General features: G+C 42.0%; 1 protein-coding gene across 6 annotated transcripts in view; it reads right to left on the reverse strand.

Moving 5' to 3' along the window:
• Positions 1–4,919: 4,919 nt before the first annotated feature.
• DLGAP1 (DLG associated protein 1) overlaps positions 4,920–27,707 on the reverse strand; it is an 881,241-nt gene continuing 858,453 nt past the window's right edge. For all 6 annotated transcript variants that reach the window (XM_044243349.1, XM_044243348.1, XM_044243347.1 and 3 more), the window contains 3 exons: positions 12,676–12,767; positions 7,977–8,129; positions 4,920–5,129 (listed from right to left, as the gene is read on the reverse strand). In XM_044243349.1, coding sequence (XP_044099284.1) covers positions 4,920–5,129; positions 7,977–8,129; positions 12,676–12,767 — 455 coding nt within the window. The remainder of the gene's footprint in view (positions 5,130–7,976; positions 8,130–12,675; positions 12,768–27,707) is intronic.

Genomic DNA, 27,707 nt, shown 5'->3' on the forward strand with positions numbered 1-27,707 from the left:
GATTGTCTGGTGATGCCTCCCTAAGCTAGAAGTAAGCCTGGAGGGAAGCATATGGACCAGGAAGTAGCACACTATTTCCTCTCTCTGCTTTAGGGGAGATAATCAGTGACTTATAGAAGAATTTAAGACCTAGTCTGTACACTCAAAGCAAATGAATTGGGACCCACAGAGGGTTTTCAGACACCATTGCCAGTTTTTGTTTGCAAAAGGAGCTGATCTGATCTTGGTTTAGCAGCTGAAAGTCAAACAGACTAGTGAGCAAACCTCAGGTACATTTCACACCCTTCAGTATCACTGGCATTTGAGAATGAACACATTCAGACGCTATGATTTTTAACATGCCATTTATTTAAACAAAAATCAATTTGTATTTTCAAGGGGTGGCTTTCAAAGATATTAAAAATTTTTTTCATGTTTAGAGCAAACAATTTTGTTCAATTTCTATAAAAAACAAATTTACATGGGAAGTTGAAATTTGCTTCATTGAAAGTCAAAGTTTTACATGCAAAAAAGAAACTCATTTTGTTTTGGAATTGGCCAAAATGTTTAAGAAACCCCGGTGAGATATAAGAATTAACTAGGTAAAAGGCAAGAAGTATAATTGCTGGTCACGCTATGTGAATAGTTAGTGCACAAAACCAAGTAATGAGATCTTTGCAGTTTCACAGAGACTGAGCCACTTGATTAATCCTCTTTTGAAACAGTTTCAAGGGGCCCCAGAGTGGCTCAGTCAGTTAAGTGTCTGCCTTCCGCTCAGGTCATGATCCCGGGGTCCTGGGATGAAGCCCTGCAGCTGGCTCCCTGCTGAGCAGGGCATCTACTTCTCTTCTCCCTAAGCCTGCTGCTCCACCTCCCTGCTTGTGCTCTCTCTCTCTCTCTCTCTGTATTCAAATGAATAAATAAGATATTAAAAAAAAGGTTTCAAACGTACATTGTGTTATTACGTACAAAAATAATAAAAAGTGGCTGATCTGCTTAATTTCCACGTTTTATGCATTTACATGGGTGGGTGCATATACAAGCCACCCAAGAGCTTGGTGGGGAAAAACCACTGTGGACACAGGTTTCAGAGTTTGGCATTTTCAAAGATGTGTAAGGCCACTTCATAAAACATTCTAATTTACCTGTTTGGGGGTAAGTCTGTATTTTAGTGTATAAAGTAAGGTTAATGAATATGACCACGATGAAAACCAGAGGAAATGGACAGTGCCAAATAATTATCAATTTTAAATGTGGGAAGAAGGACAGAGACCCCACTGAAGAGGAAGCTGAACAAAGGCTTAGATTTTGGACCCAAATGTGTCACTTGATAATTGTATCCCACTGGGCAAGTCACTAAGCCTCAGTGAGGATAGTTTTTCATTACTTTGGGATGAAATAAAAACCACAAAGCATTATTCTGATCTTCCAAGGGTAGAGGCTGTGTAGGAAACAAAATGAATGAAATGTTTGAGAAGAGATACAAGTGGGTAAAATACACACAGATCTACATGTGTTTGAGAGGCTAATAATTTCTTTCATGAAATATGCAGCTCCTGACCTGAACCTTTCAGAGGCATGTGATCCTCCCAGTAAAAGGCCTTTTGGTTTTCAGTGTTTTGATCCCTTAGATAGGATACAAGGTCTACCCACCTGTTCAACAGTGGCTAGCATATGTGTTGTCACAATGAAAGTTAGAATGATAGTGTTTCTTAATTACTTAATTATTCCCTCCAAAGACAATTTTATTTTGGGAGAAGCAGGGCTTTGTAGTGAAAACTCACAGACCTGAAAGCAGTGCATTATTATTTTATTAATTTCTTCTTTTTACATTATGGGAAACATTCATCTATTTACAATTTTTTTTTTGTCCACACACAATCTAGGTAAATAAGCCTATGAAATTCCACTTCATAAAGCCATAAAAATGTTCCCCACCCCTCCATCTGAAGGCTTTCTAATGAATCTTTTTTTCCAAACCAAAATAATTTTTAAAAATTACATCGGGAATTCAGATATGCTAGTGATTTACATTCCAGTTATTTAAAATATGCATCTAGACATGTTTTAAAAAAGAAATGGTAAATTCACAAGGATAAGGCTTAAATTAAAGTGGTAATGCACAGTAAAACATTAAGGAAACACCTATAAATAACAGAAATATATTACAAATAAATTAGTTCTATTTACCATTTCAAATATTAAAAATCTTTAATCCATTTCTTCATCTCTCTTTACAAAAAGGTTATGTGAATTGTATGGAAACATCTGCAAAAAATATAATAAATACTTAATTTCTTTGAACGTTTTTTGATGTGGGAGACAAACTTCTTTTGTAATTCCCCCCTCCCCAAGAAAATGCCCAAACAGCTTTATACCAAAGTTAAACAAAATAAGTAATTTTTCAGGGTACATACATTTTCTATTATGAACTAAAAAACATTTCTACAAATACATCAAAAAGAACAATGTAACAAAGGTTATGCTCATGGATGTCAGCTTAAGGGGGCAAGTGGTTAACAAGCAGCTTTATATGGGGTCATGTTTTAAGATCCATAATTAGCTTTTTATAAAGTGTTTGTACAATTTGTGTTTTTAAGGAAGGCAGAGGTCATGATGCCTGTAGGCAGTCAGCTAAAAGATTTAAAATTCTTACCAAAAATAGCTTATGAATATACAAATACCATTCACGTAGACAAGATAAATAGGCCTTCTTTTGTCTCTCTTTAAAATATCCTGGGCTAAACCAGTTTCCAAAGAAAATACTGTAGGATGATCTTGAATCGTATTAGAAATCTATTTCCTAATCTCAATCTCATCTCTATTTCAGGGCATGGAGCTGTAGTTGGGAACATGGGTCTTCTAGTGGATATCGCTTCCTTCAGTTAGTCTATGAGTTCCAAGTCATTTTCAAGACTGAATGTGACTATAGGCTACCCAAGGCGGCAGTTGGCCTTACTTGATGCAAACTTTGTGTGACCTTCCATTGCTGCTACAAAGCAAAGAAAAGGTATACTCTTTTTAACAGAAGTGGACATTTGAAGTTCAAAATCTCGGTAAGCTCCCATTGTGCAAAGCACTCAAGGTGCTTTGTTCACTCTAGTTAAAAGTTGGTTGGTTGGTTTTTAAATAAGTTAGTAGCCCTTTTCTTGTAAACCACAGCAGTAAACATTTGTGCCCTGTTTATAAAGATAGCTCAAAGCATCAATGGCTCTGAGAGGTAGCGAATTCCCTAGTGGTTTTAGAATATGTCCGTGAAAATAGTTGTTGCCAGAACCCATCACCTCTCTTAATTTCATAAATAAAATTAAATTAGCACCTGGCTACGAGAGTGTATTTTTTAAAAGAGCTCTGGTGCAAGCTTATTTAATGTGTATTTTTCAACCGTCATTTTTCAATGATAATTCCTAATGCTTTGGGGTGGGAGCTGGACATAAGATGCCAGTGATTCTTTAAGATCACCACCTCCTAAATGTTTAAACTGCTACAAGTTAGGGCATTTAAAGATAACTTCAGCTAGATGCAAAGTGCACACTGCCCATCCGTCATGACTAAAAGCATAAATCCACATTCTCCGCCAAAAGCCTGGGTTTCTTTCAATGCTTCTGGATCATGACTTTTCCCCCACTTCCTGTTGGTTGCTGAACCTTCCAAATCAAATTTCTTCTCTCACTACCTGGGACCTCAAGATGAGGGGCAGCTCTTTGGAATGAGGCTGCGGATCTGCTTGGGTAGAAAATTGATTTTATTGGTTTGATGTAGGACACGATCCTTATGCTGAGGTGGGATAGGGCTCTACGTAGTAGTGAGAGAAGACCAAAGGAGAAAATATGTCTGCATTACAAACTACTGGGTTACAACAGATGGATGTGTAGCATTCAAAGGGATGATGGGAAAATCCAAACTTCTCTCTGAAAACACCCTAGCTGCCATTTTCAGCACTTCTTAAAGGGATGTGTACTTCTATACGTGTAATTAGGTAGGCCCCCCAGGATGGACACTAACAAAATAAGAGGACCAACACTTTCCCCTTTAAAGACCCCCACCACAACAACAATATAATACACATAGTACAATAAAAGTTGATAAAACATTTCAGGTCTAAATTTTCTTAATAATAGGACAAAAAAAAATCCCCCTTATGTAGTATATCTGAAACTATCAGTGCTTCCTTGCCTTTCTTCATGTTATTGCCTTTCAGAATAGATTAATTTCCCTGAAAGATCGAATTTACAATCTTCTGCTGATTGAAACATTTGAAGCAGTGATTGATGGAATAACAGTGAGGCAGTTTTGTGCAGCTGTGATTGAAGCAGGCACCGCCAGCACCTGCGGATTTCGCTTCTCCCTTCCCCACTACGTATCCAGGTCCCCCACCCCCGGCCCAACTTGGTCCCCTCTTGGCTTGTCACTCATCGATTCCGGTGAGATGGCGTGATTTCTGAGGTTGGAAATAAAGTGCTCCATCTGCTTTACAAAATAATAACCGTTTAGGGGAAATAAAGGGAATCGGAGCCCTAGTATCTTTCAACGTGGAAGACGGTTAAGTCCCAAAGGATCACCCTGTGATACTGGATTTCTGAAATACCCTATGATTTTATATTGCTGAGCTCTAGGGACAGACTAGCTCGGGAGAACTGAGGATGGTGGGCGACCTAAAGGGGCCATTTCTACACAGGTGGGTTCGGTTCTGCCAAGAAAAGAAAGGGCCGGCTCTCCGGATGAGGCAGGGTGACGCGTCGGTACGGGTGGCGAAGCTCGGTGGAGAACATGGGCAAACCGGTCCGGGCGGCGGGGGCTACGGGGGGACGGCTCCTGCAAGACCGACAACTACACCGCGACAGTGGAAGTCACTGAGCTCCGGAACGGACGGGCTCGGAGGGCGGGCAGGGGGGCGGAGGGAGGACAGAGCGCGGAGGCGGCGCGGCGGGGCCGGGCGCTCAGAGCCGGGTCTGCGCCTCGGGGATGTAGATCTCGATGCTCTCGGCGCTCTCGGTGGCCGAGTTCTGGCGGACGGACGCGGCGCGCTTGGCGGCCATCAGGCGCTTGCGGGCCTCCTGGCGCTGCGAGCTCTCCAGCGAGCGCTCCCGGATCAGCGGCGCGGGGCCCTTCGCCGGCTTCTTTGGCACTGGAGGAGGGGCCCTTCTCTCCTGATCAAAGCAGAAGGTTCAGGACATTACACAGCTTCTCAGGACAAGCTTGGGAAAAACTGGGATAGGTCAGTAGTTAGAGCACGCACACTTTTTTCCTTTTCCTTTTTTTTTTTTTTTTTAAAAACCTAAGGGTGGTTAGCTCTGATCTGCACACTGTGAATATATAATATATGCATATATATATATTTCTTTATTATTCTGGCTTGGTATTCAAAAGTTGCAGGGGGAAAAAAAATTACCGGTAAGCCTAAGGCCAAGGGTAAGGCTGAATTGCAGAACTAGTCTTTACAAGGGAAGGATGTGGGTATTTAAAATGCCCCTTTCTGAAAGGCTGCGGCTCCCAGCACATTAAGTGTGGTTCTCTCTGGAGGCTCCAGACTCTTCCGGGTGCCAGAGATGGGTTGGGGGGCAGCGGCTGCCTCCAGGAACTCTGCGTCCCCACTAAAGAGGTGAGGCAACGGGTAAAGCTCAAAGCTTGGTTCAGAGTTTGAAAACATCCCTGCCCTCTCCCGGGGCCCATCCAAACCTAGATGGCCAAATGAAGAAGAGATGATAAAGCTGTGTTCTTTAGCTTTGTCGATGTCAAAGTGAGTTATTATACCCGTTTGCACATCACACACAAACACACAGCGATATTCTTTCCGGGGTCACCCTGGAGTGAGGACACTGATACAGTTCCTATACTGGGAGCGGGAGTGGGAGGATGCGGGGGGGGGGGGGTGCTGGAATCAGTTCCCGGATAGCTTCTAAAACATTCCGCTGGGATATCACTCCTTAGGGGCCTCAGGATGGCTGTGGTGGCCCAGAAGGCAATTCCAGTCACAGGGACAGACACTGTGTGGTGAAAATTTAACACAGGACTGAAAGGAGTTCCCCCTCAGCATCAGCAAACTATGAAATGGTCGGAAATTTTTAAATGCCACTGCACAGACAAAAGCCACTCAATACTTGGGTCCCCGGGGAGGTGGGGGGGACACATAGTGGGAAAGAAGCAAACTTAAACCACGAAGGAATTTTTAAAGCTGGTGATCTTTCAGGCCCGGAAAAGATCCGTGTGAATCTGTTGTTTTCATTTTTAGTGAAATACCTTCAATTCTCATGATACAACTGTGAAGGTTATCTTAAAATAGGGATTCTGTGATTCTCCAAGGGGCACTCTTTGTCTCTTAACACACACTCATTGCTTCAAATCCTCCTTGCTTGCCTGGGTGAAGTGACTGGATAAATTTATTACATTAGAATTGCCCACAGGCTATTTAAAGTGGAGTCTGGGTGGACAGAAAAGGAAAGTACAGAGTGCAAACGATATCTGACCAACTCTGATTGTGCTTTGTTCTTCCCCTCAAGTTCGTGGGGTGCTGAAAAGCTCTAGTCATAGACAAAGTATATAAAAATTTAGAAATCCAGTTCACTAATGACTCAACAGGGTACATATGTCAATTCTTAGCATCACAATTTTTTGGACATTTTAAATCTTCATTGTTGGGTAACTTGATATTTTTGAAGAGTGAGAATATTGGAAACTTTTGAGTCATATCTCCTTTACTTGTACTTAAAAAAAAAAGTAATATTTGAAAAAAAATCAATGAATGAGAAGTTAGATAGATCAACTCTAGAAACTAAATTACCAGTATGTATGTACATCCGTAGTGTTTTCTTATATAAGAACAATTTAAAAGATTATTTAGTAGACAGTTTTAAACACAGATTAAAGAAAACTAGATTGAGTGCAGATGTCTGGCTTCCCAAGTGAGAGGACACACATATATCAATAGTACTTTCATGCTTAACACTAAAAACTCCCAGGTTGTTGGTGACAGTATTGGAGATGAGGGACAATGACAATAACCCTCCTGTCAATTAGGCATGGCCCTGGGGACTGGATTTCTCCTGAGAGTCTACTGACCCTATGAACTCAGATAACATGATGGAGAGCAGCAGAATGGATTGGATTGCTGTTAGCTCTCTGAGAGGTAAGGAGATCTGAAAAGGGCAGGGCCGCCAACGCTTCATAGGAATAGCCAAGTCTAATTTTTAGAAGCTTAATCTCTCAGAACTGTTTGACCTCAGGCCCTAGGAAAGCAAAGGGTTAAAAAAGTCAAGCATGACAGGAGGCCTAGAGAGGTAGATACTGGATACCTGTGCGAGCCCGGTGGAGCCACCATAATCGAATGTGAAAATTGCAGTTTATTTGTTAAAGTAAAAGAATTTGAGTCTTTATTTCTAGACTGTTGAATGAGAAACCCAGTGAGCAATATTCCCCAAGGCAAATCAACCCAAAGTAAAACTCTTAAAAAAAACCCAAAAAACAAAAATAAAAAAACCCAACATTTATGATTACTGTGAAGCTTTATGGAGTATATTTTTAAACTTGAACAACAGTGGTTTCTTTATTACTATATTTATGAAATGATTATCAAAGTCGGTTAGTTTTTCAGGGCTTCCTATTTTTCTCCGAAACACATCCTACGGGTGTAAGGAAGTTGAACTCTTGCTCTATATAATCATGCACTGAAGATGTCATTTATTTTAGTTTAAAAAGCAAAATGGAGGCAGTTCCTTCCAGTGACTAAAGTGATTTAACTTAAAGTTTAATTAACAAAAAAGCCACATTCCCATTTTCCAATTCACAAAGACAGGTTTTTCTTTAAAAATATGCCTGAAACATATTACAGATAATATCCCAAATGATTACTATGTAAACATTGTCATTACAATGAGATTAATATGATATCAGCTCCATTTCACATTGTAAACAGCAAGACTGAATGCAGAAGCCTATTTAGACTGTCCAGTGTTTGTGCAGGTTTTTAAATGAACCATACAAAATCTACATTGTTCTACCTTCTTGTCAAGAGGATCCATCTGTTTCCAATTATTGGCCTTTAACTGATGAAGTTCATCAAATTTCATACTAATATTTTCTATGGACAACTGCAGCATGTCCCAGAACCCGGCCAAATCCTGTGAGGTGGGCCTTGGATGAGCATTGGGATTCTGTACAAGAGAAAGAAAAACATTCACACTTTAGAGAAAGTCTGTGATAACAAGTGCAGGACCAAAGGGCTATTTTTAAATATTTTAAATAATGTAAGGGGGATGAGCTCCTTTCGGCTTTCAAATAGGAGATAAGAGTGAGGCTACAAATGGCAATCTTATCTATCTACCTATGTACCATCTATCTATAAAGATTTATTAAGGAATAATTGACAACAGTAAGGTAATTTAAAGTGTACGACATGATGATTGGATATTTACACACACTGGGTAAGGACTCATCCCATAGAATTAATAACTACCTCCATCACATCACATATTTATCTTTGTGTGTGTGCGAGAGCATTTAAAGTTCCACTCTCAGCAAATTTCAGTTATACAATACAGTGTTATCAGCTATAGTCATCATCTTGCCCATTAAATCCTCAGACCTTATTCATCTTGTAACTGAAAATCTATTTTTTTGCCAGTCTCTCCCTTTCCCCTACACCCCCAAACCCCTGGCAACTACTTTTCTACTCTCTCTTTCAATGAGTTTGATGCTTTTTTTTTTTTTAAAGATTCTGTTTCAAATGGTAATTTTATACACTCATCTGTCTGAGTCACTGATTCTCAAATGTCAAGGTTGTAAAACTCTTCTTTTGTAATACATCTACCAATGTGGTATGGGGAGAGAGTCCAAACTTTTCAAAAAACTATGACAAGATTCATTTAAACCATATCTAGCGGCGTCTTGGTGGCTCAGTGGGTTAAGTCTCTGCCTTCAGCTCAGGTCATGATCTCAGGGTTCTGGGATAGAGCCCCACATTGGGCTCTGCTTGGCGGGGAGGGTGCTTCCCCTTCTCTCTTTGCCTGCCTCTCTGCCTACTTGTGATCTCACTCTCTGTCAAATAAATAAATAAAATCTTTAAGGAAATATATCTAAATGAAGATACTGTCCCTGGGGAAAAAATACAATATATTATTATTAGAATTGGAATTGACTCCACACCATCCCACTTATTCAGAGAACAGATAAAGAATCTAAAATAAGATTTGTTTTAACAATTGTGTTGAGTAAAACAATAAGGTAAACAAATGATGAGTAATAAAATATTGGATTTTTAAAGTACTATGTTTTTAGCAATTACAATGTCGCTAGTATAAGAAGTCATTTTATCATACAAGTACTTTGGCAAAATCATTGGAAATGAATTCGTTTTAAATCAACCATATCATAAAATAGCAAATGTGAGAACACATATTTATACATACACATAGATGTCTGTAATGATCCATTTTCTAGATAATATTAAACATTTTTTAGTGTCTAAGGATTGACTTCTTTTTTCCCTATCCATATATCCCTGACAGGTACTACAAACTATGACTCATTTAATTTATATGATTACATATAATAATTTAGATGTATGATTACATACATATAATAGTTTTAATATATGATCATATATATTTTTTATGATGTAAAACAGATAAAACATATAAGAGATTGAAGGGGTCATGCTCATTGTTAATCACTACCACCAATGGTAGCCAAAGGTATTCATAGTTAGGTGGGTGGGAGCCTCCAGATGTCAGAGGCTTCCATCTGGGTCAGTTTTGGTTTCCTGTGGGTATTCAAGGCAATGTGATATACTATGAAACCCCATGCCATATAATAACCTAAGGCCATTCTGTACTTTAAAAACCAACTTTCAGAAAGTACAAAGTCAGTGCTCATCGAAGTTAATAGGTTGGAAAGAACTTTTTTAGCCCTTGATGGACTAACATTATTGGTCTGGTTTCAAAATGAATATAAGTAAAAACGTATTTATAAACTTACACTTCTCAAACTACCCATAGTTCTGGATTCATTGGAAGATGAAATTTCTGAGTATTTGGTTTAAACTCTAGTCTACTGACTAGTGAATTCAACTAAAGAATTTCCCTGTGGTATTTTCATTTAGTAAGTTAACTCAACATCTAGGTTCAGAATAGATGGAAAATAGCTTTAACAAAGTACATCGCAAATGGAGTTTTATGGTCTTCTTTATCTCACCAGTAACTAAGAACTAAATTGTTCACATTTTGGAGTTTACTGAAGTGTTTTAGGTTACAGGCCCTAATGGCAAAATTGTTTTAGTGCAACAATGCATGAAATGTTAGGTAGGCCCAAAGAGTTTGTTTAATTTTGTATGATGGGCAATTTGTTCCCTCTTCACCAAGAATATCTTTGCCCCCGTATCATCAAGGGGAAAGATGGGGAAGCAGAGAGAAAGAGAATCTGTGGGTCATGTGATATTCCATGCACAAGGAGTTGCAGATTTTGCCTTAGCCTGAACCAGACCTGTAGGTCAGAGGTGGTGGAGGTTGTGGAAGGATGAGGGGAGCTGGGTTCCTTAGTTTAGTTTTGTTGGGATAAAGTAATGCTCATGCATTTACTCTGTGCCTGAGAGAGTCTAGTCTGGGTTAAGATGCAGGTGTTTTCAGGTGTTCTCTTCCTCAGGATAAGAACGCAAGGAAGGAGAGCTGGGTCTGTTTGTGGCCAATGTTAGCTGGACTTTTGTGCAGCTTTACAGAGCTACGCAAGGCCACCATCTGGCCACCATGCTTCTTGCTGCAGAGGAGCTGGAGATGACTGATGAGCTCCATGTCCCTCTAGGAGGGTGAGGAATAGAACTCAGATCTTGGGAATCTTGGGGGTCAAGAGGAAATCAAGGGACAGAGGTCAAACAGACTGGAATTTGAATCTTGGCTCTGCCTCTTACCCCATGACCCTGGCCAAATTATTTATTTATTTATTTATTTATTATTTTTTATTCCTGGCCAAGTTATTTAGCTTTTCCATCTCAGTTTTGCTCAGCTATAAATCTGTCATCAAAATAATGTTGCTATCTGCTCCATAGGTTCTCTCTGAGGTTTTAACCAGATCACAATAACCAAAAGCCCTCAGCATGGCGACCAGCACATGACTGGCTTTCCTTCTTCCCTTCTGGGGCAGGTCTTGAAGCAGCCATTAGTGGCCCTCTGCCGGAAGTACGGTTCTGCTTCCTACCTCTAACATGCTAGCCACGTTTACAACTAACTTCCTCTACTTGCTAAGGCATGTGAAACCATCAGGGACTGGGAAACGCCAAAGCTGGCTTTAACAGTGTTAACGTTTCCTAGAAACCTGCAAAGTTTTCAAAACGTCTTCTCTGCGATTTCATCTTCAAAATCTGCACAGTGTTTGCATTCTACTTCCTAATACACCTGTTTATTGTACAACTCTGTTAAAAAGTATGCTGTGTTTGCCCTAGAGTGGCTTCCCTGTATCCTTTAGCCAGTTTGAGAAAAATAGCTTTATCTGTACTTTTGTACATTTGAGGAGCCAACGATCATGTTAATTAAGATCTGTGACACATTAGCAAGTTTATAAATTAGCAGGAATTCTGTTCATGGCACATGGTGAAGCTCAATAAAATATTTGTTGAATTCACTTATCAATGCATTTACTAACCTATATTGTCTCATAATCCAGATTATAATTTCTGAGAAGGTGGAGGAAGGGCCAGGTAATTTTGGCTGAGGGAGGGGAAAACAAACTACAGATGTGGGTGGTGAGTGTGAGGAGAAGGGAAAGGATCATCCCAAAGGGAGGTTTCGGAAAGAGAAGACTGGTGAAGAGGGACAGAGAACACCAACTTTTGCATGCTTTCCATTTTCTCTTGATTGAACCCTATCTTGGTAAATCCCATTCAGCCTATATTTGTCCTTGTTAATAAGAAGGTGTGGTTAAGACCCTAAAATCAGAGTCAATTAGATTGCAAATAATCATGCTTTTACTCTGTATAAGATAAGCAAGTTGCTTTTCATGTTCTTTATTTTAGAGCAAGCTTGACCAACAATTGACCAATAAAAGCTATTCCTATGGAACAACATTTGCAGTCAATTGCAATTTGCAGACATAGTAGGCAGTTTTTTTAAGAAGGCGTATAGATGTGAGGAAGCTCTCGTCCTTGTACTTTGCAACCAATTTTAAAAATGTTGTTGATGCTAGTGATGTTTTTCTCTCTTCGTTTTGCTTATTTGGTTTTGGTATGTCCAAGAAGGATGAATGATTCATCCGTCTCGAGGAGATCAAATCTACACTTTGGCCTGCCGTCCACCTCTTGCCCTTGAATGAAACCCCTGATGATGAAATAGTTACAGACGGCTATTTCAGAAGGAAAATCATTATCCAGAATGGTTCTTATTTTTGAAATATCAGGTGTTCTGTATTTTGGTAAGAATAATGAAATCAGGGCTGTCATGCGAAAGCCAGGAAAATGGAAAAAAAACAAAAAAAAAACAGGAAATGGAGTTTCAACTTGATTGGATTTTTCTCCTAAGATTATTTAAGTATAAAATAAACAGTTCTAATTTTAAGAAAAGCAAGAAATAAGATTCATCAGAAAACTCTATTGCAGGTAAGAGAGTCCAATGGGGCTTCACTTGGTTCAAAATCAGTTTTACTTTAGTTGTACCAGTCTTGACAACACATTCTCCTCCTGACTAGGAAGTGGTAGTGATGGGGAATGTTACCTACCAGGTTTTCTTCACACAGTTCTCTGAACTGGTAGAATTTCTGGGCCATGAGAAGTTGGGCACTGCCCACTGCGGTTCGGATTTTCCCTAGAACTGAAAAAAGCAAACATACAAGAAGTTTACACATTATGTCTCATGGTTGAGATTTAGTCTGGTAAAGCAAAGAGGAAATTATGCTGCAATAATTAGGGAAAACAGCACCCATACAGCACTTGAATACACACACACACACACACACTCTGCCCAGTTGCCTCTGTTACTCTGCTAGTCTATGGAACAACAGACTTCTAGAGTAAAGTATAAAATCGACTTGGAAAAAAAACAAACAAACCACAAGCTCATCCCGTGTATTTCTTAGGAATAATGGAGTTTTCCATCACAGCGCTGGAGGTTACAAGAGAAGAGGCAAATTGGGTTTCCCTTCCTCCCCCTTTTACCGCAAGGATGAATTTCAAGAGTTTATCAATATAGTTATGGATTTATTTGTGTCATCCATCATGGTCTGCTAGCTCGCTTTTCCAACGCAAACCCAAACCCAAGAAAAGCATTCCTGTCCTGGGGAGGGGGGGATCTCTTGGCACACTCACCATATCCTATCCATAGCTTTCAGTATTTTTCCGGAGCCCAGACACCGGGACTGTCAGGAAAGTGCCTTGGCCAGTTGAAGGATTTTCTAAGGAATGAACATTTTCAGCCTGTTGCCTAGGGAACGCCAGCACCGTTCCAGCTTTTCCACTCCACAGACCAATTTTATTGTTAATATAGGTTTAATTCCCTATGCACTGTGCTGAAAATCTCCTTTGCAAGCTACTTCTTGTCTTCCGTGCAGACTAAGTAAGGCGAGAACCTTTCAGCTGACGGGCGTGCTGAGACTCTGAGACCGGCGGGCGGAAGGGCTCTGCGTGGAGCTGTCCCGAGTCTGCATTATCCCAAGGCCCTCCCTCCACCCGGTGGGGACCGGGGCTCTGCTGCCCAGCTGGAGCGCTGCCACCAGGCAGTTCTCAACACGCCCTCCCCGTCGGGAAGGAAAGGGAGAAGGCACCCTGCTCGCCCCTTCCAGGGCCCGTAGGGGAAACCAGACAGGGAGACTCCTCGGCAGGGCCCTTGCCCGGCTTGGAAATCTGTGCGGGGATGTGACCTAAGGTCGAAGCGGCGTTTGCTCCGCGGTTGTTCAGATGTGAATTGACAGAGCCTGACACCCAGGGCGGAATGAGGTCTCCCTTTCTCAACCTCAGTCCCCACAAAGTCTGAGAAGGAAACAAAAGAAAAGGAAACTTCATGTTGTCGCAGGATTTTCTAGTATTTTCTCCTCTGTTTAAAACTGCTAGGCTCAAAAACAAAAACAGAAACAAAAATCCAAAAAACCCCAAATCCAAAATACTGCCAGCCTAGATAAGGGTTTATGAAGCACATGACACACTGGAATGACTCTGATATTTTGACATCGCCCCCCACTTCACATGGAAGTCAGGGCATTCATGTGCTCTCTGTCACCCGTCACAGCTGCTCCCCCCAACCCCTCTGAAGAAATTGCATCCTTGGTGATAGCTGGGGGTTCCCCTGACAGCCATAGGGCAGCAATTCCTCAAGTTAAGTATTTAATCTTTCCAGGCTGCTTTTAACCTCTTTTGGGGTGGTTATCTTTTAACCATCTTAACCAATGCATCTGTGGTGTGAGGCCCTTCTTCCTTTTGCACACCCCTGCATTAGAAAGGAAAGAGCATGTGGAGACACAGGGCATCCTTGCAGCTAAGGGTTCAGGCCCCGAGCCTTGGAGAGTTCTGGCTCCCACACTTCCCAGCCCCTGCCCTGGACCGGTCACTTAATCTCTGCTCTCTCATCTGTGAAGTGGGGCTTACGGTACCTAATAATAGGACTGTCAGGAACGTTTAAAGCAGTAATAGTGGGAAATACTTAGGACAGTGTCTGATACATAGCAAATGACCAATAAATGTTATGACCTAAGGCCAGGACACTATTCTGTCTCTCTGGGTGTCCCACACTTGCTCTGCCCAGAAGAGAAGAGAAAAAAAAACCAAAGTCTGGATTATTCAAAGGTAACCCAACATGGTTGGTTGCCTGGGACAGGTATATGCTTCAGGTGACCTGTCCCAGATCTGAGACAGTTCTGAGCTGGCATTTCCTAAGTGACCATGTGGCTTTAGGCAAATTCTGAATTATGTTGCTGATGGATTGGATGGTGATACCAGCAAATCTCAGATTGAATCCTGGGAGCTTAGAGCTAGTACAGAGGGGTCTCCAATTTGCTGACTGGGAAATTTGCATGACTCCTGGAAACTCCCACAGAAACTCAAGCTATTCTGATATTCCTCAAAACTATGAGCAAAAGGTTTTCAATTACACCCAAATACTCAAGCTGTATGACTACAATAGCAACAGTAGCTGAGTAAGACAGTGTTTCTCAAATGAGAAGAAAGCAGTGCTCCAAACAGTCCTTCAGGTAACACTCAACCATGTAGGTAAGGGTTAACTTGGATAGATGTCTTCTTGAAAGTAGAACAAGGGATATCTGTCTTCATTCAGGATGGTCTGGTGAGAGCTATAGATTTGGAGCAAAAATAACTGGGGTGGACTCATGTCCCTTCTGTTTTCCAGGTTTTTGTCATCATGTTCCTTGAGTGGAAATTCCCTACTGGCTTGTGTGCGTTTCCAGAATCTGAGAGAAGGGAGATGCTGATGTGGGCCTTTAGTGAAACCATGCAACAGGAGGGCTTGGGGCAAGCAGACGGTAATTCCTACCTCTTTGTCCTCCACACTTTTGTTTCTAGAGAATTAAAAACTCACTTTGTTTTTTTAAAAAGATTTATTTATTTATTTGAGAGAGAGAGAGAGTGTGTGTGTGTGTGTAGGGGCAGAGGGAGAGGGAGGGAGAGAATCTCAAGCACACTCCCCCTGAGTGTGGAGCCCAATTCAGGGCTTGAGTCAAGGTCTCACAGTTGTGAAACCAAGAATCACCCCCTAAAAACTCACTTTAATCTTTTTTTTTAAAGATTTTATTTATTTATTTGACAGAGAGAGATCACAAGTAGGTGGAGAGGCAAGCAGACAGAGAGGGGGAAGCAGGCTTCTGCTGAGCAGAGGCTTAACCCACTGAGCTAACCAGGTGTCCCACTCACTTTAATTTTTAAGAAGAAAGCTCAAATGAGGGTGCTTGGGTGGCTCAGTTGGTTAAGCATCTGCCTTCAGCCCAGGTTATGATCTCAGGATCCTAGGACTGAGCTTCCTGTTGGCCTCCCTGCTCAACTAGGAGTCTGCTTCTCCCTCTCTCTCTCCCTCTCTCTCTCTCTCCACCCCAATTGTGCTCTTTCTCTCAAATAAATAAATAAAATCTTTAAAAAAAAAAAAAAAGAAAGAAAGGGGAAAAAAGCTCTAATGGAGTTCTCTTTTCTCATTAGACATACACTTGGTGTATGAGATCACTCCCTTTCCTGAAGGTAAATTTCATATTTGTTATGTATAGAACATTTCATATTTGTTATGAGAAAGAAAAAAGATAATGAAGACGATGTGCTCCTGGGATTACATTTAGCTGGTTTCCTTCACGCTCAGGTGCATGTACCTTTTCCAGATTGTTAAGCTCAAACGCAGTCTGCAGTTGGTACCATCCATCTCCCCTCATTCATTTCTTCTTCTGGAATCATGCTTCTCTGCTGTATTTCCTCAGGCATGCCATTTAACCAAGATTATACCATTTATTCATGTAATATTTAGTCATATTATAGGCCTTGTTCTGCTGCGCCACTCTTTTTATGTTGATAAGGCTGGTCTCCCTAAGGTGTCTTATAAAACCCCTGATGGCTCATTTTTAAGATTCCTTTCACCCTATCCTTTCCTCCCCTGCTGTTAGTCTGTTCCTCAGTGGAAGTACAAAATGACAAACCAAAACACTGGCGAGCAAAATTCCTTCCATTTCAGAGGTAGACACCTCCATACTAACTCTCCCACTTACACTTCTAGAAACTTCTCATCCTGCAGTTAGTTGATGGCTATGGGGGATCAGAAAAGAGAGCACAGGCCTGGGTTAAATAAAACCACCACATAAAGCCAAGAAGATCTTCTGGAAGGTCATCACTGGTTTTTGAGAAGTTCTTTCTAATCATATTATAGCCTTGTATTTTGCATGCACATTAAATCAGATCCCGTCAGGACCCTGTGAGGCAGGGAAGATATCATTATTCCTTGTGAGAAAATCTGGGCTTAAACTAAGAAGTACCTTTCCTGGGACCCGAGGATGCCTAGGGCGCTGTCTTCTCCCTCCCCATCCAGTTGTGCTCTTTTCTCTCAACACATATTGAAAACTGGGTCTGAATCTACTTACATGAAGCCATCTGAGGGTGATTTCTTTCCTTGATCAACACTCTCTAGACAGTGTCACTAGACAGAAGGGGGGCAGCTGTAGCAAGCTGATGGAAGAATGGGGACGTTCAGCACACACCCTCTCTGTCCCACATCCAGAAGGAAGAACAAAACCCACGTACACGAAGTGATCATTGCACACAGAAATTTCCAGAGTTAAAAGAACATAGGAACCAAGGATCCCTTGAAAGAGATGCTTGTGGGTGTAAGGTTTAAGTCTGGGTTTTGATTTTAAAGATTATACATCAAAATAGAAGCAGAGAAAGACTATTTTGGAGTGTGAGATGGGTGTTTCAGGAAAACTCTGATTTTAAATCTGGCCACATGCAGATAAAACCCCAGACATTGAGAGAAGAGCACACCTCCTCCCTCCCACTGAACCCCCGTGGGTGATGACTTTTATTTGGGGAACAGGGAGGTGGTATAAATGGCACAGGGGTGAAGGGAATGGCAATTTCTTTTAATCCTGGAAGTAGGTCCACGGCAAAGCTCAACTGTGCTATGGAAGCAGCAAAAAACAAAGACCATTTCCTTTGGGGGTAGACCTGACTTTCTGCTGTGTCCACATCAGCATCTCATATCTGTGAGCATAGCTCTCTCTTCCTTTCTCCTCCACCCTGGGGGTTGCCGTTGATGGCTCCTCACCATGTCTTCCCTTCTCACAAGACTTTCAGGATTGAGTACTTCCCGGCCAAGAAGTGTTCCCCCAGTGGATTCAGATGAGAACTGGCCATAAAATCAGATACAACTCCAACAGGATATTGGAGAAGAATCCAGCTGGGTCTATCAGGACTCACACGCGAGACCCCATATGGCTTTAAGCTGCTTCAAGGTCACAAGCATCACCACTATCTGGACAGTTGGATATATGTTTAGGGAAAAATGATTTTGCTATTTGTTTCTGTTCCTGTCCTAGCAGGTTGGCTCAGTCATAAACATGAGAGAACTTTCATTTGGAAAAAAGGAGTCCTTACGCGTCATTACCATATGCATCCTTTAATATTCCGAGAAGAATTAAGTCCCTAGAACTGAAAAGACAGAAGCAGTGGTTTTCCTGACTGTTTCTGATTCTTGTCTCTTAGGGCCAACCTCACAGTCATCAGGCCCCCACATTAGGCGTCAGAAACAGAGAAGGATAGACACATTTCCTATGCCCTCAATGGCGTGTCCCTGAAACCTGAATACTAAAACCAGTACAAGGTGTGTGGTTGGCTGTGAGTGGGGAGGCTTCCCACCTCATGTCCAGTGGACACAGTGGGCAGGATGCTCCCCAAACCCGGTCACCTAGGAATTCACCTAGCATACTCCTTTTCCAGTCTAACTCTTCCTGTCTGAGTAGTATGCAAGTCAGGGAGGCCACTTACCAGAAGCTGATCTTGGGAGAGCTTATAGCACTCTGAGACTCTGTTTCCTTTATCTGTCAAATAATCATAATACTATCTTCATAGGACTGCACATTATTTAATGAAATAATATACAAAAGTTGTTAGAATGTAGCAGAAATTGTAACCTCTCTATTCTATTGACATTCGTTAGTTCTTGGGCATTTACCTGGGAAATTAAAAGGTGGCTTTGGCTGAAGTAGGGAGTTATTTCTTCTGCTAATCTTCATAATCCAGCCTCTCTCTTCAGTAGTGTGGACTGATTGAATGTCCTTTTTTTTTTTTTTTTTTTTTTTTTGTGGCTTTCACTCAGGCAGATTTAGGTGAGTGTCAATAATTTCTTTGGTCTGTGTGTCTAAAGCATCCGTCACAATTATTCAGGGGCCCAGACTTTCTGGCATGGTTTGTCATAGTTCCCCACCTGCAAGAGCGAGAACAATGGCCAACTGGTTGCTGGGTGGAGGAGAGGGGGAGGAGACAGAACTCTAACCACTGCTAGACACTTACATTACCCAGCCAGAGCCTTGTGTGGAAAGCAAGCTCACTGTAGAAAGAAGGGCCACAATCTTCCTCATGGGAAGCAGCTGCCCTGCAAACAAGGTCCATCTTCAGGTGCAGAGCATGCTGGGTAAATCCTGCTAGTGTGGAGAGCTAGATGCCCACCTTGTGCTCCAGACAGTGTCTAGTCATGTGCTTCAGTGCCATTCTGAACCCATAATCTTCAAACTCAGCCGATTTGCCATTGCTGTTCATTAGTCCTTTGAGGCTATCTTTGTTATTGCCCTCTCTGAGCCTCCCTTTTGGACTCTTACTCACTTGTAACTCACTTCCTCACTTCCTCATCTTCAGCAATAACCTTGCCTCCTATGAGATGAAGTAAGCAGAATCAGGCAGGAATATTCTCAATGTTCTGCCTCTTCTGCTCTTCTTCTAGTCCTGTAAGCCTCTGAAGAGTATAGTATGGGGGTTTCCCATGATGGGCAAGCAGCAGACCCTCCTGGTTACCTGGATAACAGCATAGATGCCAGGTGCCAGGAGAGAACTGCTTACATTCATTCCTAATGTCACCTCTCCACGACCGATACTTTCCCCCACCCTGAAGACTTTTCTACGTTCACTCCTTCCATCTACCTGTGTCGTTGGCCTGATTCCCTTCTAGGGTTCTCTAAGTCTGTCTGGATAGTCTCTGCTTCTCTGTGCTCTAACACTACTGGGGATGCTTGTGAGCACCCTCCCATCTCTCCCATTCGGAGGGAGGGAGAGATATCCTCCCCACTCTCAAGGTCCCCTCTGCCTAATATAAAATGCCTCTTCTTCCTTGTCCTGGGCTGTACTGTGTCCTCCCCAAATTCAAATGTTGAAGTCCTGGGGTGCCTGGGTGGCTCAGTGGGTTAAATCTCTGCCTTCAGCTCAGGTCATGCTCTCAGGATCCTAGGATGGAGCCCTGCATCGCTCTCTCCTCAGCAGGGGGCCTGCTCCTCCTCCCCCCACTTGTGATCTCTCTCTGTGTGTCAAAATAAATGAATAAAATCTTAAGAAAAAAAATGTTGAACTCCTAACCCTCAATACGTGAGAAGCTGACTGTATTTGGAGCAGGGCCTTTGATTTGGTAATTAAGTTAAAAAAAGGTCATTAGTGAGGGTTCTAATGCAATATAACTTGTGTCCTTAGAAGAACAGAACAGAGCACAGACACACAGAGGGAAGACCTGTCACCAGCCAAGGACAGAAGCCTCAGAAGAAACCAGCACCTTGATTTCAGACTTCTAGCCTCCCAAAATAAAAACACTTGTTTCTGTAGTTCAGGCCAGCAGTGTGTGGTACTTTGTTACAGCAGCCCTGGTGGAGTCCTACCTTCCTGCGAATGCTCTCAAAAGGATGGAAAGCCTCTGCTCCTCTGCTTCCCCAGCTATTTGTCTCCCCACCCTCTGCCGCCTGGCCCTCCTTCTCCTCTTTCCTCTGCTGGATAGATCTGCATTTGGCACCAACTCACCCCCCCCCCGCCCCAGTCTCTGGCTCTGACCCCGCATTCCTTGTTCCTTAGGGCTCTCTCGTTCACCTCATAAATGCCTAACACAAAATTCAGTCCGGAGCCCATTTCCCTTCTTCTGCTCAAATGAACTCATCGCTCTCTGGTTTCAGCTATTTTGGAAATGTGTTGATATTTCCCAAATTTATAACTCCAGCATATATCAATCCCTCAAGCTTCAGTGTTGCATAGCTAAACAGCCACCTGACACCTCTTGTCTCTCCAAATCATATTTCCCTTAGGATTCCCTAGTTGATTACCATTATGGTGACAAGGCTTCATCACCCCATCCGCAGTATGACTGTTCTCCCTCCCTTGCCAATCCTTGCCAATCTCTTAGGAGAACTGGAGGGTCTTTTTATCTCATATAATTCCCATGATTAAGACTCTTCCTTGACTGCCTATCATCCATGGGGTAAGCAGGAAACTCTCTTCAATGGCTTGCAGGCAAGGCCCAACCTGTTCAGCTTTACATCTGCCACCTCCCTCAGTGTTCTGGATTTCACAAATCTAAAAGCTGTCTCTCTTCTCAGTGCCTTTGCTCTGGCTAAACACCAAGCTGGGAGGTGCCTCCACTAGCCCATCTCCCTCCTCAGGTGTACCTCTTCCAGAAATCCCTATTTCCTTTCCCCTCTCCCTCTCTATTGCTCCCCAAATTCCCTATGCATAAAGCTGTCTCTGCCCTTTCCACATTCTTTCCAGTGTGATCTGTTGTGATCTATCTATATATCTGACTTTCTTACCAGACCTCAAGCCTTCAATGGCACACACGGGCCATGTAACTCCAGGTATCTTGCTGAAGGGGTAGGCTTTGAAACTAATGGACTCATCTACAAAGTTTATGTTAACCAGAAAAATAAATTAGCCACAACATTCCAGGCCTTAAGCATTCTGGTTATTTGAGGTTTTACCATGTCTAGCCTCAATTTGTAAATTGCAGTACTGACTAATTAATTAGCTAATATAGTCTTAGCTGGGTTATGATTCCTTTTGGGTTTCTGTTTATAATACTATTTGGGCTGATGTAGGTTGACTTCTTTTTACTCACTTGACCTCCCCCTGCCCAACCCCTGTTGTAGACTATAGGGGTGAAGAGGGAAAAGGAAAAAAAGAAGAGGGAAAAGGAATTAAAAAAAAAAAAAAGGATCCACCCACTTACATTAAATTCATGTGGATTTGCCACACCAAATCTGTGTGATTTCAAGTTGGGATTATTCATGTAGAGACATTCTTATTTACAAGTGTGTCTTCATGGAAAAGAATTTCTCCAACCAACTGCCCAGCTGCTCCTCAAACACATTTGTGATCCAGACCTACTGTCAACAAAGCGTCTCCATAGAAAACATGCGTCTGTTTCATTCCTGGCTGACAGTGGTTGCTCTGCATTTTACAAGAGTGGGTTTTTTTTAGCCAAAACTCAGTGGCCAAAGAATAGAGAATAGAATTCTCAAATAGAAATTAACCTATACACTAAAAGCTTCCACACAGTTGAAACATGGGGGGAAATACTTTCTTGCTTGTAAAGAGCAAGTTTTCCAAATCTCAGCTAGTTGAGATTAGCTGAGTCCATCCAGTCCATCCTCCAGGATGGACTCATAAAAGGTGGTTATGCTTTAATGCATATCTCAGTTTACACGAGCTATGAAATGATAACATACACGTCACATAGAAACATACAGTTCTTGAGCCTTTGAAAGCTGAATGAAATGAAAGTAGATAACACTTCCCTTGGTAATCCAGAAGAAGAAAACTGAAAACTGTGTTTGAAGTCCATTGCAATTATATTCCACAGAAATAGTTACTGTTGGAGAAAACCATCGGAGATCTTGCCCCAGTCCCTCTCTGCAGTGCAGAAGCAGTCTGGAATAAAGGAACACCACTGGCCTAGACAACAGGAGATCCATTGCAGGCCTGCCCTTCACTTTGCCACATTCTCCATCTCTCCGTGCCTCTACAGCCCCCTCACCCTAGAGACCACTCCCAATGAAACACGCCCATGAAAGGATGCTCTGTGATGTACATCTGGCATCAAAACCTTCCCCTTTTTTTGCCCAGTGCAGTGCAGAGCAAAATAAACTGAACATTTCAGAAGGTTAAACATCAAGCACATTATACACGGATTTCCTTTTCATTACTGCGACTTCACCTGTGGTCACTAATTTCAGGTTGGCCAGACCTTAAAAAAGAGACTAAGCAGTGTGTGTGTACACGCATGTGTGCTTGCGGGGGTGGGGGGCTAGGGCAGGGAGGGAATTTTTAAAGATCACTTTGAAAGTAAGATGCGAATAAAATAGAAAGGAACCAAGATGCACCCACCCCACCCTGTTTAGAAATACACAAGGCTCGAGGCAGATGAAATGCAGAAATCAGAGAGAGAGCTCCTTTGCTTGCCACCCACAGGCTGCAGGGACATGCCACAGGTAACACTGGGCAGAGTAACCCTGGCGATCTCACTGAGAGACAGTCACAATGATGACTGTGCACAGCTTCCGTAACTCAACCTGAAACCAGGCAAACCCCGTTTCAGGTTTCATTACCAGCCCCACATTCGCTGCCAAGGTTCACAAGCCTTCAGGGGGACCTAGGGCCAAGTTTCACTAACCTGGATGCTATTACCAGGCAAAATTAAAGTGGAATTAATCTGCCTCCTGCACACGCTCTAGGTTTATCAGTTCATTTCAGATAAAGCCTGAAAATTCTGCATATAAGTTGTCCACCATTCAGGAGGCAAAGATACATTTCCCAGCACAATCGACCAGTATTTCATCCTAGGGCCCCTGAAACCTGAGCCTCTGTTTTTCACCCGCATTGCTAGACTGCATTCCTAGTTAGGAGCATTTGGTTCCATCTGGCTGTTTCATTCCCGGTCAGATAATACTAGACGTATCTATGTAACATACAAGCCACTGTCAAATAGCACTGAGCCATCTCCCCGAGACAGCTGTTTCATACAAGGGTTTCATTGTCTGAGGAAAGCTTGTATCATTTTACTTCAAGTGCTGGGGGAACAAGCATTCTGTCAGCGGCCAGGGTTTGGAGGAAACCTCACTCACTGCAGACTTTCATTATTTGGTTACCAAGCCAAAACTCTCCTAACGACTGTTAGGGATGAACATTTAAAACAAGAACCGAAGCCCTTGTCCCACTTTTATTTTTATCAGGGCACATAATAGCTCCACACACCCAGAGAATGTATAGTTACACTTTGCAAAGATCACAGGCGACCACAAATGCCCTTCTCGTTCTTTCCCTTGTCCCGCACATTTAACAGCTTCAGGTACTCCCGGAAAGTGTCTTCCAGTCCCAGAATGCCAAAAACAATATTCCTACGAAGGAGCTATCAGAGTCAGGGCAATGGTATCATACAATAGTTGATAACCGAATAATTATTTAAAATTGGATGGCTCCTTTCCTTTTTAAGGCTCTAGACAAGAAAGATGACTGCAACCGTCCCACACCCTAAATATGGACCTCAAGCTCCCACTGAGCGCATAGGTTCTGTTCCTAGCTTCTTTTTTATCCCCCACCAATACTGTGTATTTCAAATTCAGGAAGACAGTGAGCAGAATACCTTACATTCTTATAAGCATGATAAATAACTATGAACAAGATCCTAGAGCGTTAGAATGTTTGTTCCACTACATTCAGCCGCTGCAGAGGGTTTTTTTGGAGGGGGGCAGGATTTTTCTTGTGTGATAAAATAGATATCAGGATCTACCATTTCAACCAGGTTGAAGTGTACATTTCAGAGGCATTGAGTGCATTAAACATTTTTGAATATTTAAGAACTGGGATAGTTCTAGTGTCCCTCCCCCCCAAAATAAATTAAGCAAGTATAGTCCGAATCTTCCTTTCTCAGGGTGCTTGGGTGGCACAGGTGGTCTCAGCTTTCTGCTCAGGTCATAATCCCAGAGTCCTGGGATGGAGTCCTGCATCGGGCTCCCTGCTCAGTGGGGAGTCGATTGTCGCTCTCCCTCTGCCTCTCACTGCCCGCCCTGCTCGTGCTCTCTCTTGCAAACTCTCTCTTAAATAAATAAAATCTTAAAAAATTTTTTTTCCTTTCTCTCACTCTAAACTACTTTTCCTTCCCTAAGGATTTTGAAGACTATCTATCCTGGAAGGGATCTGTCAAGGAGTGTTTCTGGTATACATATTTTTTTTTTGAAGCTGGTTACTCAGACGTTGGCAGTGCCTACCAGACAGGATTGCCCCCCCCTTTTTTTTAAATAAAAAAAAAAAGAAAAGGATAAATTAGAGAATGAATAAAACAAAGGCCCTCTACAGCTCCAGGCCCAGTTATCAGAACAGAATTGTGGTTGCCAAGGAGCCAGGGACAGATATGTATGGAGAGCTTTAGAGGACAGCACCAAGTGACACACAGAGTATTATTATCTTGTCAACTGTTATTCATGTTGTATCTGTTCCATCAGACACTTCTGTGTTCTGTGACCTTGGACAAGATACTGCCAGAGAGCTGTTTTGAGGGCAAATAAAACACCTGTCAAAGTCTCCAGCCCACTGCCGGGGGTATTGTAAGGACAAGATAAATATTCTCTCATGTGCTTCTAGTCTCCCTTCTTCCCGTTCAGGGTGGCTACGGCTCTCTGGTCAGACCTTCACTGATCCGAGTTTGCCTCATTTGAAACTGGCAACTCTTGGCCCTGGAAAGTTTGGGCTGGGAGGTTACCTCTGTGCTATTTAGAATTCTGGAATGCTGGTAGATTGAAGCTCTTGGGGATGAAGGATAAAGCTTTCAAGTGCTTGTTGAATGGAATCATGTCCCAAGAGCTGAATGGGACGTAGAAGGGTCATCTAGATTATTCGGCTGACCGACACAGAAGTCCTTTCTACCATTTCTGTGGCAGGTGCTTGTGTCTCTGTCACATCCTTGCTTCAGAAGAGCTCATCACCAAACCAGGGAAGCCCCCTTTCTACTTTTGACAACAACAACTGCTAGTTACTCATTGAGTATTCTGTAGCTCCTGAAGAGGAAACATTTTGCAAGATGAAATACTTTTGTAAAATAGAATTTCCAAAATATTTCCAGTACTCAAATATATATTCACTGATCCCCTGCTATGTACCAGGAACCATCAGAGGGGCAGTGGATATAAAGATGAGTGAGGTAAGAATAATTTCTGTCCTCAGAGAGCTCATTTTTCACTGGAAGACAGAGATACATAGACTACTATAAAATTATGTTGGAAATAGTTGATAGACAAATGTACAGGCTATTATGGAATCACCAGGGAGACACACCCAATTCAGCCTGAGGGGAGGCATTCTGCAAACTTCCGGAAGGTGAGGCCCAAGCTGAGACTTGAAGGAAGAGTCATATTTTCTAGGCTGGATGGGTGTATATGAATAGATGTTACTAATTTGAATCAGTTTTGTACATTTAAAAAAGCATACATAAAGAGCATTTACATCTAAACTTTGTGTTAGCTGTTTGATCTATAGTTATTTGAAAAAATTAATTTGGACTTTTCATTACAAACCATTGGGTTTTAAACTGTATCGTAGAAACCCTAGGATCTTTTTTGAGGTCAGGGGAGAGGATGGGGGAGGTTATTAGGGGCAGTAGAGGCTGAGCAGACAGAACTCAGACAAGACAGCTTCACGGTTCTTCCTTCCTCCCTTTCTTTCCCCTTCCTTCCTTCCTTCCTTCCTTCTTTCTTTCCTTCCTTCCTTCCTTCCTAGATTTTATTTATTTATTTAACAGAGAGAGGGGCAGGGAGACACAAGCAGGGGTAGTGGGAAAGGGAGAAGCAGGCTTCCCACAGGGCAGGAGCCAGATGCAGGGCTCAATCCCAGGACCCTGGGACCATGACCTGAGCTGAAGGCAGCCGCTCAGTGACTGAGCCACCCAGGCGCCCCTTCACTGTTCTTTCTGTTATATTTACTGGTGTTCTGTGTAAATTATTTTTAATTAGAAAAGAGGGTTCTGATATTAAAATATGTTTCAAACTACAAAGTAAGACCAATGCCCCAGTGAAGCAGGTTTCATTGCATACTTGCCATCTAAGACTGATTTATTTAGTTCAGTACTTTTAAAGCAAAGTACTAAAAAATACTCCCACCCCTAGTTATCTTTGCCTGTTCTGCAGCCATGACCATTGCATCTCCCCCTGCAGGCAACAACCCTGTAAAATAAAGTGGTAGATCTGAGAAAATGTATCACTACTCTGAAGAAAATGTTCTTCAGGTGTAGAGCTTATTAATAGTGGAAACTTCATGTACAAAGACAGCAGTTATTATTCTTTAGAACAAATCTTGTTATAGCAAAATACCTTCATGTGGGATATATTTGTTAAGTCCTCTTCATAAATCAATATTTTAAGTAACATGTGAAGTAAAGTTCCACAGCTGCGAATGAATGGGTTGCTCCTTCATGTTCATTACCTTGCAACTTTTCTAATAGTGTAATTTCAAAATACAAAAATACTTCTCTTCCATCCCAAGCACAAGATGAGAACCCGATTTTCTGACAAAATCTTCACCTTTCAAATACATGTGTTTGTATCAAAACACATTAACTTGTGTTCATAGCTCCTTTAGCATCACAGAAGATTTTCCTAAATCTTTATACAATAACTATCTTCATACATCATTGTAAAGCTGAGTTGAGAGAAGTAGATATAGTCTTAGATGGGGGGAAAAAAACCAAAACACCCAATAGATTAAAAGAAAACAGATGAGCAGCTTTCCTGGATCCTATTCGAAGCCAACCAGGAACCTAGAATGAGTCCCAAATTACTGAGTTGAAGTTATTGGAATCTGAAAATTAGCTTGTTCTGTTGAGCAGAGGCTGCTGCTTCTTAGACACGCATTTTTTCTAGGAAAATCTAATAAGCTTTGGGTATACCCACAAGAAGAAAGGAAAATAAGAAGATGTAACTGCTAAGACTTTTTACTGAAAATTACCCTATCCACTGCTGCTGGGTGGTGCCTCCTTCACCTGTCACCAGGGCAAAAAGCTAATTCTGCTTGTGGATTAACACTCAGGTGACCTTGCAATGGCACCAAATCTTAGGGGCAAGTGTCAAGGAGATTTACTTTTCCACTGCTAAGTTGTTTGCATTTGTAACATGAAAGGACAAAAGGAACCTAAATATGGATTTTCTGACCTGTTCATAAAGACAACACATAACACTGGCTAGTCGATAGGGTTCAGTCAGGAGGAGTGAATGCACGGAAGAGCTGAGCTCAAGACACAGCAAGGAAATTCCACAACCTGCTAATTGTT

The sequence above is a fragment of the Neovison vison genome, chromosome 3 (assembly GCF_020171115.1).
Source record: "Neovison vison isolate M4711 chromosome 3, ASM_NN_V1, whole genome shotgun sequence".
In the NCBI taxonomy this organism is placed as follows: Eukaryota; Metazoa; Chordata; class Mammalia; order Carnivora; family Mustelidae; genus Neogale; species Neogale vison.